The sequence below is a fragment of the Parasteatoda tepidariorum genome, chromosome X1, assembly GCF_043381705.1.
Source record: "Parasteatoda tepidariorum isolate YZ-2023 chromosome X1, CAS_Ptep_4.0, whole genome shotgun sequence".
NCBI lineage: Eukaryota > Metazoa > Arthropoda > Arachnida > Araneae > Theridiidae > Parasteatoda > Parasteatoda tepidariorum.
Genome location: NC_092214.1, coordinates 9,434,894 through 9,451,120, shown reverse-complemented (window position 1 = coordinate 9,451,120; position 16,227 = coordinate 9,434,894). Strand labels below are relative to the sequence as shown.

At 27.8% G+C, this 16,227-nt stretch overlaps 1 protein-coding gene across 2 annotated transcripts in view; it reads right to left on the bottom strand.

Moving 5' to 3' along the window:
• LOC107446301 (terminal nucleotidyltransferase 4B) overlaps nt 1–16,227 on the bottom strand; it is a 34,667-nt gene that overhangs the window by 17,549 nt on the left and 891 nt on the right. For both annotated transcript variants that reach the window (XM_043045443.2, XM_016060913.3), the window contains exons 2-5: nt 10,628–10,751; nt 9,610–9,656; nt 7,098–7,215; nt 2,617–2,712 (exon numbers count right to left, since the gene is read on the bottom strand). In XM_043045443.2, the coding sequence (XP_042901377.1) occupies nt 2,617–2,712; nt 7,098–7,215; nt 9,610–9,656; nt 10,628–10,751 (385 nt within the window). The remainder of the gene's footprint in view (nt 1–2,616; nt 2,713–7,097; nt 7,216–9,609; nt 9,657–10,627; nt 10,752–16,227) is intronic.

The window sequence follows — 16,227 nt, the reverse complement described above, 5'->3', positions numbered from 1 at the left end:
TTGAACTTTTAAAATAGCATAAAATCCGATAAAGTCAAAACACTCCAGGCGGCTTAAAATTCACGGCAGAATCCTATTTTTTTTTTTATATGACTCGTTTTTGATTTCCAAATAAAAGTTACCACCATTCAGAGGCTAATTATATTGCCCTAGCTCAAAAATCAAATTTTTTATGTATTTCATGAAAATTTTTAAAAATCTTAAACTTTTTTACTATAAACAAATTGATCATCACTAATTTTCTTGTATTTTGAATAATATAAAGCTCTTTTAGCTTAAAACGAAACTAAAAAAGTCGGCTGCTTCAAACTACCGACTTCTGTTTTCTGAATGTAAACAAAGGGGCGTGGCCTAATTAAAATTTGCATAACTCAGTAAAAAAATGGTTGATTTCCAAAAATTTTTTGTCTGTTTGAAAGCTTATAACGTCTATTTTTTGAATTAATAAAAATCTCAAAATCGAAATTTTGGTCACTTTTTTCAAATTTGATTTTGTACCCTTAAATTCGGAAAATTGTAAAAATGAACACTGGATAGGTAAACGGACCAATAACCATTACTATTTTTTTAACAAAAATTTTTTTTTTAACTGAAAAATTATTTTATCTAGGTGCACATGCCATTCGAGAGCAAAACAAAATTAACAAAAATAATAAGTTTAAAGTAAGTAAAAGCTATACTATATTTAACAAACGAAATATTTAAAAAATAAATAAAACGTTAAAAATGTATCACATACGTAACACGTTAGATAGAAAAAAATACTAAGCTGATCGGGAGGGGGGGTAATTATATAAAATTTATCAATAAATTGAAAAATAAAATTTATAATTATTCCAGATAACAAAGATAAACTAACAGAGAATAAATAGAATAGTGCCTTTTTATGTTTCTTCCCCCCAACAAATAATTGTTTTATTAAGATTATCAAATCTATTTTCAATTTAAAACTATTATTAAATCTATTAAAAACAAAAAGAAAATATATCGAACGATTAAAGTAAATCTACATGAAGCAGTTAACGAAGAAAAAAAAGGGGGAATAAAAAAAAGATGAAGAGCGAAGCGTGGAACGAAAAAAAATTTCATACCTTAATGACCTAAGATCCCAAAAATGTAAAGAATTGAAAGAAAAAAAAAGGGGGGGGGAAACGGATTAATATAGATTTCTGTTCTGCGGCTTCTAATTTCCCTCCAATTATTGAAGTCATAAAACAAAATTGCGAACATGAGTATAAAACAGACCAAACGATTATATCACAAAAAATAAACTTTTATTTAATCTAAGTGTTCAACAAATCAAACACAAATAATAAGTAATTAAAAGTTAAATTTAACAAACGAAAGAATATTTGAAAATTTGACAGAACGTAACAAACGTGTATCAAACTCAATGCGTTCAATAGAAAAGGATAAGATTTATGTCTTACTTTAAAAGAAAAAATAAATATAAAATAATAAATTAAAAAAAAAAAAAGACATTTTAACAAGTATTACGAGTTGAAAAAGATAAATATAATACATTATTCTACTAAAAAAGAATAACTTAACAAACATTTTTAAAAAACTCAAAAATTTTAACAAAAAAAAATCTGAATTTAAAAAAAAATTAAAATCTTAATCAATTAGTTTGTTGTTTATTTCTGAAACACTTGCTAATTAAACTTTATAAGCGAAATTTATTAAATTATCTTGGAGGCGAAACTTCGTCCACGTGCTACTTAAGGCTTGTAAAATAGAGAAAAATGTACTTACCAGTAACACGCAAAACTCTCGCCCCACTTCCGTTGAACAGACCGACTTTCGTTGCTATGTCACTCACTCTCTCTGCAACATATCTCAACTTGTTTTTGAAAATCTTGTTGATCGCATTTCTATTGGTGCACAGTCGATCAATCTAAGCCAATCACTGCAATGCTCATAGAGATGAATGAGGTGCCTGAAATACTACCCTTCACCAGCAACAGGAAGTAATTCCCCCTCCCTCCCCATAACAATAATTCATGTGTCTGAAAGCTTGGGTAGGGTTGAATCTTATTGCAATAATCTAAGGAGTTTCTAAGGACTAGTTTGGAAATCTAAGTAGTTCCAAGTACTACTTGGGGACTTTTTTATTTCCAAGGAGTTTCTAAGGAGTATAAGGAGTCTGTGCGCACCCTGATTGTAGGTAAAATAAAGCAGGTTCAGTTTAAAAAGAAAACAATTTTGTGATTAAGAGAGTATGACAAGTCTTTGATAGATGATAGTTACAGACATCACTCAATGCTTCATTCAATACAAAGATAAGAGTTAAATTCTGAAAAATGAATAGTAGAGAAAAATATCCATTACAAAAACTTAAGATGGAATAATCATATAACTGACCAATACAAAAGAACCACTCCATTTTCTTCATAATAACAACATAATTTTCCCTTACAATAACATAGGTATAATGCCTTGACAAAACTTTGAACTACAACATTGCTAAAAAAGCTGAACACAAGAAAATTCATGAAACTAATTTGATTTCTATAAACTAAACTGGCTACAAATAATGCTTAAAAGCAACAAAACATTAAAAGATAGTTTTATAAATCAAATTAATAAGAAAAATACAAAAATTTGAAAAGTTACCTTAATTAGATTAGCACTTTTTACACCACTGTTCATATTAAAACTAATATCTATTTTAGTGTCAGTTTTTGCATCTATCAATTTAACAATAGGGACCTATGAAAAAAAATAATAAGTAGCTATGATTATACTTGCATACATACAACTTAAAATACTTTGCTATGATCATACTTGCATACATACAACTTAAAATACTTTAAACTATTACTCAATGATGTAGTACATAATTCATAGCTGCCAGCCTCTAGTTATAAAAATGCAGAAGATAGACCAAAAAAAAAATATGCAGAAGAAATGCCTATAAATGCAGAAGATAGACCAAAAAAAAATATGCAGAAGAAATGCCTAAAAATGCAGAAGATTCGCAACTGCATACAAATTACTAATAAATTTATAAAAGAAGCGGATTTTAATTAAATATTTATTTATAAATCCACTATATCAGCATAAAAAAGCAATACTCAACTTTTTTTAAAACAAGAAAAGAAAATAATTTAAAAAAAAAATTATGACTAGCAACTTGATGATACAATATTCTTGATTAAAAGGGAAATATGTCATATTTTAAGACTTATAACAACATTAGTTCAATTACAATATAATAGTATGCACTTTATATAAACTCAAAAGAAATTATGAAAAAAGAATTACATTAAAAAAAATTTGTTCTTGTGGTGTTTTGTTGATTTTACGTGTCTGACCATATCAGTTTGACCACCATGCGATATGCTAGTCATTTTCACATACGTTGCAGCGTACATCATGTACTCCAAGATTCTATCTAGAAATAAATGGAAATTCAAGAGAATAGGACTCCTTAAAGGATGTTTGCATTGTTTTCGTTCAGCCATAATAAATTAACAAGATTAATCTAATGACCAAATAAATATTGCCATAAACCAATTGCTGTTTTGCTTTTACACAAGTCATTTTCTTTTAAAGTTTGCTTTCGCACCGACAAACAGGAAGTCACGTTATAACGGAAAGCGCTCTCGAAACATAAGCTGAATTCCTTCTCTCAGCGGTAGAAGAGAGGAGGCCACACTGAGCGATGTGACGTAAATGGAAGGAAACGGAGGATAACCGCAAGCGGGCTTTCTAAGGCCATTACAAGAGGAGCATCAATATCTGATTTAAAGAAAATACAGTCAAACCCCGCTATAGTGAACCTTCAACGGACCAAAATTTCGGTTCACTATAACCGGAAGTTCACTATATCCGTTGCGCAGGCAATTTCACTAATGGTTCCCAAACTCCTCCCTTTTATTACATTATATTCATATAAATGACTGAAAAATATTATGCAGTAGCAAAAAATGCGTTATTTTTCATCACTCTTCGTCTTGCGTACAAATAAAAATTTGTAATCTTTAGCTGATGAGCAATCCTCAACATCAGATATGGAAACACTTCCCGACTCTCAGATAATTTTTCCTGAATTTCTGTTATTCCGCTTTTTAAACCTGTCTAACCTGCCATTCGAGCACATAAAAGTAGTTTCTATAGATGGTTTTAAAAATCGGTATATGTATTTATTTTGAAATACAAATTTCAAAATTATTAAAGGAAAATGGGGGGGGGGGAAATCAGTCGAAGACAGAAAAAAGTTCATTATATCCAACTTCCTCACTTTTTTGGTTCACTATATCCACTAAAAATAACATTATACAAGTATAGCAAGGCACGGGACCGAACATTTCGTTCACTATATCCGGGAGTTCACTATAGCGGGGTTTGATTGTACTAGCTATTGGGCAGTTGGGTAAAATGAGGAAGATCTCATCTTCTACGCGTAAAAAATAGCTAAAATAAGTAAAAATGCGGAAGGGTTGGCAGCTATGATATTTTAAAGAACAATATTTTGATCAGAAGCCCAATAAATTCTACAGTAGTTGACATTGGCGAAATCATAATTTCAGTAAAATTACCGTAATTTTGGGAAGATACGCCACAGCATTTATGATTTTAAACCTTTCATTTAAGTAAGGTTGGCACATCTAATAGGACAGCTTATTTGGTGATTTTTTTTGAAGCTGAAAATTCAGATTTGTTGAATTTATTCTTTGAAATATAATGTCATGCTTCCCTTTCTTATCTTTTGTGGCTATCTATTTTTACATTTACAATCAATGATACTCCAGTTCCTAGCTCATAAGTCGCACACTGCGCGGCACTGAACTGTGGATGCTCAAGGCTAAAACTATCCGATTCAAAATTTAGGAATTTGCTTTCTCATGGAGGACTAACATTGTCAGAAATCCCATTAAAGTTTTATAACTCTCAACACATGAGTTATAGGTTTCTTACAGTTGTGACAGCTAAGTGAAGAGAATTATTTTGATTATTATGATATCCGACTGGGTGTAAATCGTCAATTTCGAAAGAAAATTTAGATTTTTTTTCCTTTCGTTATCCATACTTAAACTTCAGTTTATAAGCTTTCCAAAACCCTTTAAAATTATTATCTCTGAATTTTAGAAATGATTTTTTTTCATTTGTAAGCTGCTAGACAAAAGTAAAACCAGAAGTAAACTCACACAGGGGAAACTAAAACATAGTTTTGCTATGAGTATTTGAACCCTTATTTATCTGAGTAAATTACATTTTTATGACAAATAAAATTATTAATTATTTTTGCTGTCAGAATTTTCATGCACTTTATGTAGAATGTTATTGAGAAATTTTTAGAATGAGAAAATTTCCTTACACTAACAACCATTACGAAAAGTTTAGTATAGAATTATTTGACATTTAGAATGTAAATTTTGTAGAGATGTTTTGAACTAAAAGCCAAGATCTAAATTTGAATTCATTAATTTTATCAGACTTTAAGTAAGAATACTTAGAATTTTTCTTATACAATGTATTTAGTTCTATTAAGTATTTAGTTTTATTTCACTGTTTTTTTTCATTTAAATATTTTTTAAGATTTTAGTTTGAAACACAAGTTATTAAATGCATAAATTTCAAATTAATTTCTTTCTAGATCAATATCCCAGTATTGTTCTAGAAAAATAAATTGATCTTGAAATTTATGCACTACAATTTATTATAGAAGCTTAAATGTGACATGAAAAACTTTTAGTCAAATTTACCCTTAATTTGAAAAATATTTTATAAATTTTTAAACTTTTCTAAGAATTTATAATTTTAGAATCCTTGCTTACCAAACATAAAATTAATTTTTGCATTCTTAAGCAATAATTCTCATTAAAATATTTATTTTCATTTATTAATGGAATGCTTTGCTTAAAAAAATATACACCTGACACATTTCGTATTTAAAATACACTTTTAAAAACAAAATATAGGTAAAATTTCATTAATCACTGTCCCATGTCCCCAACATATATTTCCGAATTTTTTAAGTAATTTACTATATTATGAAAGAGTTACAGAGACAAGTGCATACATATTCTGATATAGTATGACTGTCTACTTGAATACGTATCATCAACATTTTTAGAATAATTTGTTCTTCACCTCATTTTCTCTGCATCTTTAACTCTTGTGTAATTACTGTCCTAAGTGCAAAAAGGGCCAATAAAACACTACTGATGGCTCTAGTTGAACAAAATATAACTTTCAGGTTACGAAGGATTATTTTCTTTACAGAACAGTACTCTTTTTTGCAGTACCATTCATTAAAGGGTCAATAAGCTTAATGTTACATTAAAAAACTCTTCCTAGTTATTAAAAGTTTTTTGATTTGTACAAAATGAATAGTTTAATTAAAGAAATGAAAATTAATGTTTTGTAATTACTGTCCTATAATTACTTTTAATGTGTTTGATTTATTTGGTTATGTTATTACATAATTAGTTCACTTTTTTGTTAACTTTCAAACAATAATGAAAAAACATTGTTAGTTAAGTATAAGAATTCTAAATTTTAAAACTTAAGAGCAAATTTAAGACTGCTATTAATATTATTGAGATAAAGTAAAAATAACCTACTTGCATGCATTTAGAGAGTTATGAATGCATTCTGTTTTGTGCTCGAGCTATAGTTTGATTTAGAGAATCAAAACAATAGGCTTTTTAAAGCTATGTATATTACTGTAAAGCTAAGCAAGCTAAAAGCATAAGTATATTTTTGTATTTATTTTTTTAATTTTGAATTGGATGTTTAGAAATAAACTGCAATGCTTTGAAGATATCTGCAATTTGCTTGTGGATAAATAGAGGAAAAGGAGAATGTCTAGACTGGTTTTATATTTTTGAGTCTTCTCCTATTTTTATTTTCATTATTAAGTATTCTATTAATGCAGAAACATTTCTTGTCATTATGCAATTGTTCAGTGGATTTCTACTAAAAAGTACTAAGGCTGTACTTCAAATCTCAATTTTTCTCATCTTCAGAGCAGAAAAAATTTTCTGTACACTAAAACTTAGATTTGATATTGAGATATCAAATAGAATTTCTTCTTATGAATGCCCCCCCCCCAAAAAAAAACACAAGCATTTTATAAAATTACTTACAGAAGCTTTGTCCAAAACTTTGATGGAGCTTGCCTTAGCAATATTGTTCTCTAATAGGGCTTTTTCTAGGGCTCTGAATGATATGTCCTTTTTCTCAATCACAACTAAGTCAATATCACTAATAAACAAAATATTAAATTAACTCATTTGTTGCAGAATAACTGATTATTAGCAAAGTATCAGAATAACAGACAGGGTTGCCAACTTTCCACACTTTCTGGCAAAACTTCTTCTAGTGGTAGCTAAATTTATGTTTGAATGTATTATTCTTTGTTTAGTAAATTTAATTTAAAGTTATTCTCCTCTTTACTGCATGTAAATGATCATGTTCATATGAAACAACACTTCATAACTTCATAGCAGCTTTATCATGGTGAGGCTTTTTTAAATTGATGGCAAAATTACCAAAAATTTTGAAAGCATAAGTATTTTATTGTCTACCACTCTATAAAATATTTTGCAAAAAGCAATGTAATTGGCAGCCCTGTAACAGATGAAAAATATAAAATTATGAAAAAATATATATTCTATTTACTCTTTGAAAACTAAGATTGTAATTCTCCATATATATTTATAAAAACTATTTATTATCATTATTTTGTCTAACAGCAGTTATGGCATAGTTTTAAATAGCATTATTTTCTCAGATGTGTATGTTTTGATATGAATCGAAATATTAATACAACATTTTCTGACAAATATAGAGTACTGAAATTATAAGTGACGTAATGTCTAGTTATAATTTTATCATGTGTTAGAAAACATTTTGTGAATAGGAATTTACTCAAGATGTATAATTAATGTTAAACTTTGTACAATGAATTATGGAACATGGCATTTTGTTTAATTTTCACATTTAATTAATTTGATAATTTTCTATTTTTTTTCTGTATAAAATTTCAGGTATTAAATTTATTATTTTTTACCTTAATATTGTTATGTTCATATGTTTTTTTTTATAAATTGTAACTAGAAGTTGCACTATTTTTTTAATTAATTATGGGCACAATTTTTTTTCTTTTGGGCACTGCATATTTAATTTTATTTATCTCATTTTGTATTTCCTTTAACTTTTAGTTTATTACATTAAGTTCAATAACACCATCCTAAATATTTCCCTTCTCCCCTGCTTCGAAAGTGAATTGTCCTACAGGTGAAAATGTGTGGACGACTGAAACGCCGTTTTTGCGCGGAGGAAAGCTTAAAAAAAACAAAACAAAAAAAAAAACATATTCTTTTCTTTTGCATGCCTTGCGTTTTATTCCCAAGATGTTCACAAACCTGCAGCTGCGGTACCATGACGAGGGTGGCCAGTCACGCGCTCGGACCATGGTTATTAAAAGATAATATTTTTTTATGTGCCCATACATACTTCTTTTAAATAATTTTATAATTATGATTATTCTCCATTCGATATTCGAACTGAAATGTCAATTATATGGCAGCCTTTATTAATATTTTCATTGTAAACTAATTTGAATAATTTATTCTTAATTTCTTTAAATAAATATTTAAACTAGATACATCAGATCGGATATGAGTTCTTTATTTCCCACACAATTCATTACTAAGGTTAACTATGTTTTCTTTCAGCTAATTGCAAAGGTTTATTTTAAAAATGCTAATTTTACTAGTCAATTTATTTTGGCTTAGTAGCCTTACGTATTTCGCTGTAATGGGTAATGAAAAGATATTAATTGTAAAAAAACTAACACAGTGCAATGTAATAATTAAATTTAATAAAGTTTTGTCAATTCCAATTACCGTTACAACAATATTAACCATATTTATATTTCATTCCCAAAAAGAGCATTTAAAAATAAAGGACAGACTTAAAGAATTGTGTTAAAAAAATTGTAACTTATTCGAAGATTATTTGATTAAGCTAATGAAGTTGTGAGAGATTAATACACTAAAATAAAATCTATTTAAATTGCTTTGCAGATTTGTTGGCCAAACAAAGTATCTAAATCACTAAATGATTACTCATTTTAAGATAAATTATTTTGTTAATATAATTAGCGATAGATATGAAAAACTAACATTTGTATTAGATATTAACTATTACTTTAACTATATTATTAATTATATTATGAATTATTCATTAACTAATTATTATTCTACAAAAACAATATATAACTTATTACAATAAACAATAATTATGAAAAAAAAATATTTTCATTCTATGAACTTCAAGTTTATTATTAAAGATACAAATATAATTAAATTTTACCAGTCCCCTCCCCCCTTACAAAAAAAAGCTATCCTAGCTTTCCTTTTTTGTAGGACCCATTATATGTGGAAGTTCACTTCCTTTGCGAATAACAATACTTATAAAAAAAATAATAACAAATTATTTCATATTATTTGTAATTACTGTCTTTTTTTTCCCATATCTAATAGTAATCTTAGGTTTGACAGCCTATTTAGCCAACATTGATTTGAAAGAAAAAAGTACAAATGTAATATACAAGAAAAGTAAGATTCAAAACAATCATATTAATATTTATACCTAGTTGGCAAATAGAGACCAGTTCGAAAGCTTCCATACACTTCGACCTACACAAAATAAGAAAAGAAAATGTGCTGTAATATAGTTCATGCTTAGCTTCTTTATTTAACCTATTTTTTTCTCACTACCTATACTCCAAATTTATATTTTTAATTATTTCTTTTATTTATTTATTTTAGTAGCAAGTTGCTAGTTCGCAGAACCAAGGTTCATTTTAACTGAAGAAAACCTCCATCCTGAAAAAAAAAGGGAATGGATCTTAGAAGATTCATAATATTCCATGCTTTTTTATTAAAAAAATTTAAATTAAAAAAAAAAAAAAACAATTGAACTCAGAGCCTGACTAAGGCAGGGGCCATTTTGAGCTAAAACAATTGAGGCAAAATGCAAAAATTTCAGTTGTTCTTAAGTTGAGTAAAGTGAATGGTCGAGGATGTTTTTCTTCCTGCGTGTCCAAAGAAAACTTTAATATTTTGTTATTTACTTTGAAGTCCTTTAAATCGTAAATGGGTGGGGAAAGAACAAATTCTTTATTTTTTCCTGTGAATGGGAAAGAATCAGTGGTTTTCAATATGCAGTCGTCAATCCAATGTAAAGAAGCGACATGCTGCTTTTGTTTTCACTTTAATTTATGAGGAGGAAATGCATAGCACGTCCTTGTCAGTGAACAGAAGGTGGAAGGCATTCTGGGTTTTAAGATTTTTTTTATAGAGGGAGAAAAAAAAAGGTGATATATTCAAATATAACAAACATATTTATTAAGAGAAAATAGAAGCCCTCTTAAGCCTGAAATTTGCTTTTCTAAGCAATTAGTTTTCATTGCTTTTGTATTTATTTAATCAAGTTTGACACTTTTCATTTCTTTTAACAAAGTACGCTATTCATTAAGTCCCCTCTAAGATGAGTTTTCCCATGAGACAAATTCCACAATGTAGTTTTGATATACAATATATATTTCACAGTATTTATCTATAAGTAGAACACACAAAGCAAAAAAGAGAAAAAATATTTATAGTACCTGTGCATGAGGCCATATAGAAAGAATTATGTTTGTTATTCGTTCTACTACTTCAAGTCTAACATTGTGTTCAGCAAAATTTGGTGATATATACTGATAAAATTCTTCTATTTCTTCATGTAAACTAAAAAAAAAAAAATTAAAGCATTGATTTCAATCAAAGATTTCAGTGATGATCAAATTTATCAATAACAAAAGACAGAGCTACATATTTTATGATTTGCAGATTTAAATTTAAATAACCAATTTTGATTGCAATATCTGCAAAAGAAAAATGATTAATAGAAATTTTATAACAAGTTAGGTACATCAATTGGATTTACTAAATTGTTGAAAAACATTATCTCCTTGCACAACAACTAAAAGTTATTGTAGGACAGAGTTCCCACTCAATTTCAGAAAAAAAAATTCACTGACTTTTCCAGGTAAATTTCAATGAAAATCCATACCATATTTTATCTATACTACGAAATTTTTCATCAGAAAATTGATTCTTTTATTTGTTATGCCAGGTATTCGATTTTTTGTGAAAAATAAATATCATTATATAAGGAAGGAAGCATTTAAGTATGTCTAAAATTTAAAATTTTTACAATAAATAATTGTAATAGATGTTAGTATTATTTAACTCGAATGTCAATAATCAAATATTGTTACTGACAATTTCAGACTGGTTTTTTTTCCCAGGAATAATGAAGGAATTTTCCAGGCTTTTGTAAGAAAATTGCAACCTTCCCTGATTTTTGGAGTCAAAATAAAATTCCCTGAGAATTCCAGGTTTTCCCTATTCTCCCTGACCCGTGGGAACCCTGGTAGGATTACTACTGAAAACTATCTTGCTTATAAATAAAGTGTATCACAGGATGTACAGGATTTTCTATGCCAAAATTTCCTGATCAACGGATTCATTTTCCCTGACTAAGCTCACACAACATATTAAACATTTACAAGTTCTTATAATTATTGAAAGCACTGGCAAAAACAAGCGAGTGAAATATTTTACAAATAAAGAAGAAATCTTATTAAAAAAATTATTATAATCCATATATTGATGGTGTGATTCATGAAAAAATACATGACATTTCAGTAGGAAAAAAGCATAAGAGAATTAAGGACCATATACATATATATTCATTTATTGTTCTCAATTTCAGAGTATAGAAAGTTATAAATTGTAATTAAAATTTTCATAAATGAAAAGAAATAGATGCCTTTCTTACTAATCCCACTTTATGAAATTTTAATGCATAAAGTATAAATGAATGAAAAGAATCAAAATTATAAGCCATATTATTTTATGAAATAAAAATGTCAAATCAATAAATAAAACTAATCAATAAATAAACTAATAAGTCTACTAATCAATAAATAAAACTTATAATTTCAAGAAAATTAATTAAAAAGTTTAATTCTTCTTTACCAATAACGCTAGTGTGAATCGATAGGTGTGATTTTAAAATCTTGTGAATATGAAATGCGATATCTTAAATCTAAATTGCTAGGAAACAAACTGTGAGTGATTTTAGAATTGTGTGAATACGAATAACGTTTTTTTTTCCTTTTAAATATGAAATGCGGTTGATTTGACTCAGAAACCAAGATTAAATTATAAGTAGTTTGTACCAGTTCAATATAAATAGCAAAACTCTGATTTAAAAAAAAGTGCAATTATGATTCATAAATCACGGAATATTAATCATAAATTGTGACAGGTATTTTGTACATAGCATCAATACAATTTACAATTCATACTTCAAAGTTAATTAGAAGCGAATTTGGAGAATTAAACTTTGACAATTAACAATAAAGACATTGATCATTCATTTTAGTAAAATAAAAATAACAAAAAGTTTATAATAATAATGTTAATGCAACATGCTTATTTAAAATTCTAAGAATCCTTCAATATCCTACAATAATTATACAAAAATAAAGTTTATTAGAGAGAAATGTTGAGCAGAGGCAGTATAGCCGAACCTTAAAGAGAATTTTCTTAAAATCTCAATATTAATTATTATACATACCAGTACACTTTTCTTTAAATTTAGTAGTTATTTGATGATATAAAACTATTATTAATTTACCAAATTTTCAGTTATTGAATCAGATTTTTCTAAAATTAACTGTGAATGGAAAGATATGTTTATAGATACGTGTGCGTACATAGATATAGATAAGTGTGTATAGAAATTTTGAGCACTTATATATATTGTATATTTTTTTATCATAGATTGTATACATGTAAAATGTATAATCAAATTACATATTCTTTGAGCCTAATCTACAAATCAGTATATTGTAACAATCAGAACTTCTATTGTATAATAATGAATTTAAAAAAAAATTTACGATAGTGACAATCTTTTTGCAAACAGCTTTCACATGCTCAATATTATTATTTATATCTGTTTATTGGTGTTGGAAAAGAAAAAAATACTGCCCATCTGGATAGATGATTAACAAAGTTGCGTTCTTTGTTCCCTCATCAAGATCATTGGAGTGGAAAAAACAGCAAGTACCTAATCCACTTGTAATGGAAAGCACTTTTGCCTCTCAATCAAAGTACCAGCAGTGTGTTTTGATAATTTTCTCCTGATCAGTGAACGAATTCCTCTACTTTTCCAGAAACAGCAAACTACTCTTTCAAAAATGGCTTTTGAAAAAATAGTAAAAATAATCATTTAAATTTTACATAATTTGCTTAACTGCTACAGCACTTTAAAATTATAAAAGACTATAATCAGGCAAAGGCTCAGGAGAAAAAAAGGTAAGACCAATTAAAAAATTAAAACTTTCCATTGGCAACCTTCTTTACAAATACAGTAGAGCGCTGATTATCTGAACCCTTATTATCTGAACGTCCAATTATCCGAAACACGTTTATCGTTTCTTAAGGGATACAAAAATAAAATTTTAAGAAAAAGTATTTTGTGAAACTATCGTTTTTCATAAAGTTGAATTTGTGAAACTACCGTTTTTCCTAAAGTTGAATTTGTGAAGGTACCGCTAAACGGTAGTAAATTAGGCCTGGGCAGACCCCTGCAAGCTAAATATTTTTTTTAAAAACAGAGATAAAATGAAAGAAGTAAGATATTTTTAATTAATTACACTAGTTTGTATAGATAAGAACAATATGGAGCAGCAATTTTTACCTTTTGAAACAGCTTTTAATTTTATAAGTGTTAAGAACAATAATTTTAAACTACTTAGGAATTGATACTTATAAGTATCAATTCCTCAACTTTTACAGCCAAATATAATTTTATTACTATTTCGAATAAATCTTACTCTGAAAACTGAGATGGACACAGTAGGCCTTGGCCCTCAAAGGCTGTCGCGCCGCTGAGTTTAGCATGCAAATAAAAACTAAAATAATTCTAAAGGCAAGTATTATTTTAAGAAATTTAAAGTCATGTCTGTAATTTTAGAGACATGAAAATATCTAATAAGTCAATGAGACTTAATACAAGTCTTAATAGGTAACGAATATTTCTATCACATTTGCTATTATAGGGTGACCTGGGGTAATTCCTGATCAAAAAACGCAAACATCTATTTTGTGAAAAAACTGTTCAAAATAGAATTTTAATATTTACTGGAAGTTTGAGGCTATATGAGATGAGTCCTATGCCAACTTCTTTTGTTTGAAAATTTAATTAGAATTTAAAAAGATTTTAAATTTTTAGTGATCAGGAATTACCGCTAGTCTTGATCATTTCTGGAGTATTTCCTGATCACTTCTGGGGTAATTACTGATCACCAGTTTTTATTGTAAAGGGGCTGTTTAAAAATAATTGTATAATGGTAATTAACAAATAAGACATCAAGATCAAAAAATAAACCAAAAAGATATGTTTAAGCAGCTAATAAAACGACTTATTTAAAAGCAAGAAGAACGATTAACACTTTAAATCTTCAAAAATCTTTGCATCATGTTTTACATTTTAGGCAATCAGCCAACTCATTCTCATGTTCTTCTGAAATATAAGAGAGTTCCCACATGGGTTACTTTTGCTGGATTTTTTAACTTCATTAAGGGAAAGTGTAAAGTTAAGTAAGGTATGCCAACAGCTCTGGTAGCAGCTCTCACAATGAAATTTTTATTTTCAATCATTGAAAGAAATTCACTAATTTTGTTTTTCAGAAGCTTAGTATCCTTTTTAGGCTTATAATTTCTCACCATATTTATACTCAGCTAATTTATGAACTTAAAAATTATTCTAACGATGTACACACATAAAATTAAGATAGAAGCAAGGTAAGACAAACCAGAAATAGTGCAAATCAGAATACAGTCTTGTATACAGCTAAAAACAAATTTTGTTCAAAACAAAAATTCCACTTAATAAATATGAACTGTTATTTAAGAAAAGACAATTAGCTAGTTATAAGCTATTTTATATACTATTTATAAGAAGAAATTACAATGATCAGGAATTACCCCAGTGATCAATAATTACCCCATCTGTAGGGGGCAACATTTGATCTAGTTTCCTATAACCAATTATAATGTTTACAGTTGATGTGAAACAATTAAACAAAAGCTTACACTACTTTTATATCAAAGAAAAAGAAAGTAACTCAAGATATTTATTATTAAGAGAATGAGGGAGATCTTTGCAGAAATATGCACATTTTGAAACCCATCTTTGAAATGGAAAATACAGAAAGCAGTTTAAAAGATACTTATTTTGTTAGATTAAACAAAAAATTATTATTAAGTAAACATAGTTATACTTTAGTAAAGTGTACAAGCATTCTTGTCCATGTCTCAAATTTAGAAAAAAATAATTTTTTTAAAATAAAACTTAGGTGATCATTATTTACCCCAGAAACAGAGTGATTGTGAATTACCTCGGGTCACCCTAATACATTGATATTATATGTGTGATTTGAATTTCATAAAAAATTTTAAGTTAGATTTTTTATTAAATAGTAACTAATTCAATGACATCAAAAGCACAGATGTTTATTAAGGAAGAAAAACGCTGAAAAGGCTGGCTCTTTTTAATAAAAACCGGTCGCCCAAGAATTTAAAAAAAAAAACAGCTTTTCTGCGACTCTTCATGCAAAAATTTAAGAAAAAATATGCAATAGATTCTTTGAGAGTTGCTACTAGTTTTAAATCTTTCAAGCTGGTCCACAATTAAGCTATATTTTTTTCTTGTGTACAGTGACACTTCTTTAAATTTCTGCAACTTTTTTAAGGGGGTATTAATACAGAAAACTTCAAAAGATATTGTGAAAATAAATGTCACGAATAAATTATCCAGAAAAGCAACTTCAGCTCTTTTTTTTTCATCCATAACATAAGAATGAGTCTGTCACAATAATCATAGTGTTTTACAATAGCAAAAGAAAAGAGAAAGATCTTCATATTTATACCTACACCAAAATAAATGCCAACATTTAAGCAAAATTCTACAAGAAAAAAAAACGGAACAACTCGTAGGATATACATAAATAGTTTTTTACAAGTTTACAATTCATTAGTTACATCCTCAAACAAAACTGGCTTAAACCATTAAGGAAACCTTCCTGTTTTCATTCGTTATTCTTTCATAGGTGGGATTAGATATTTGCCTGAATAGTACTTTTTA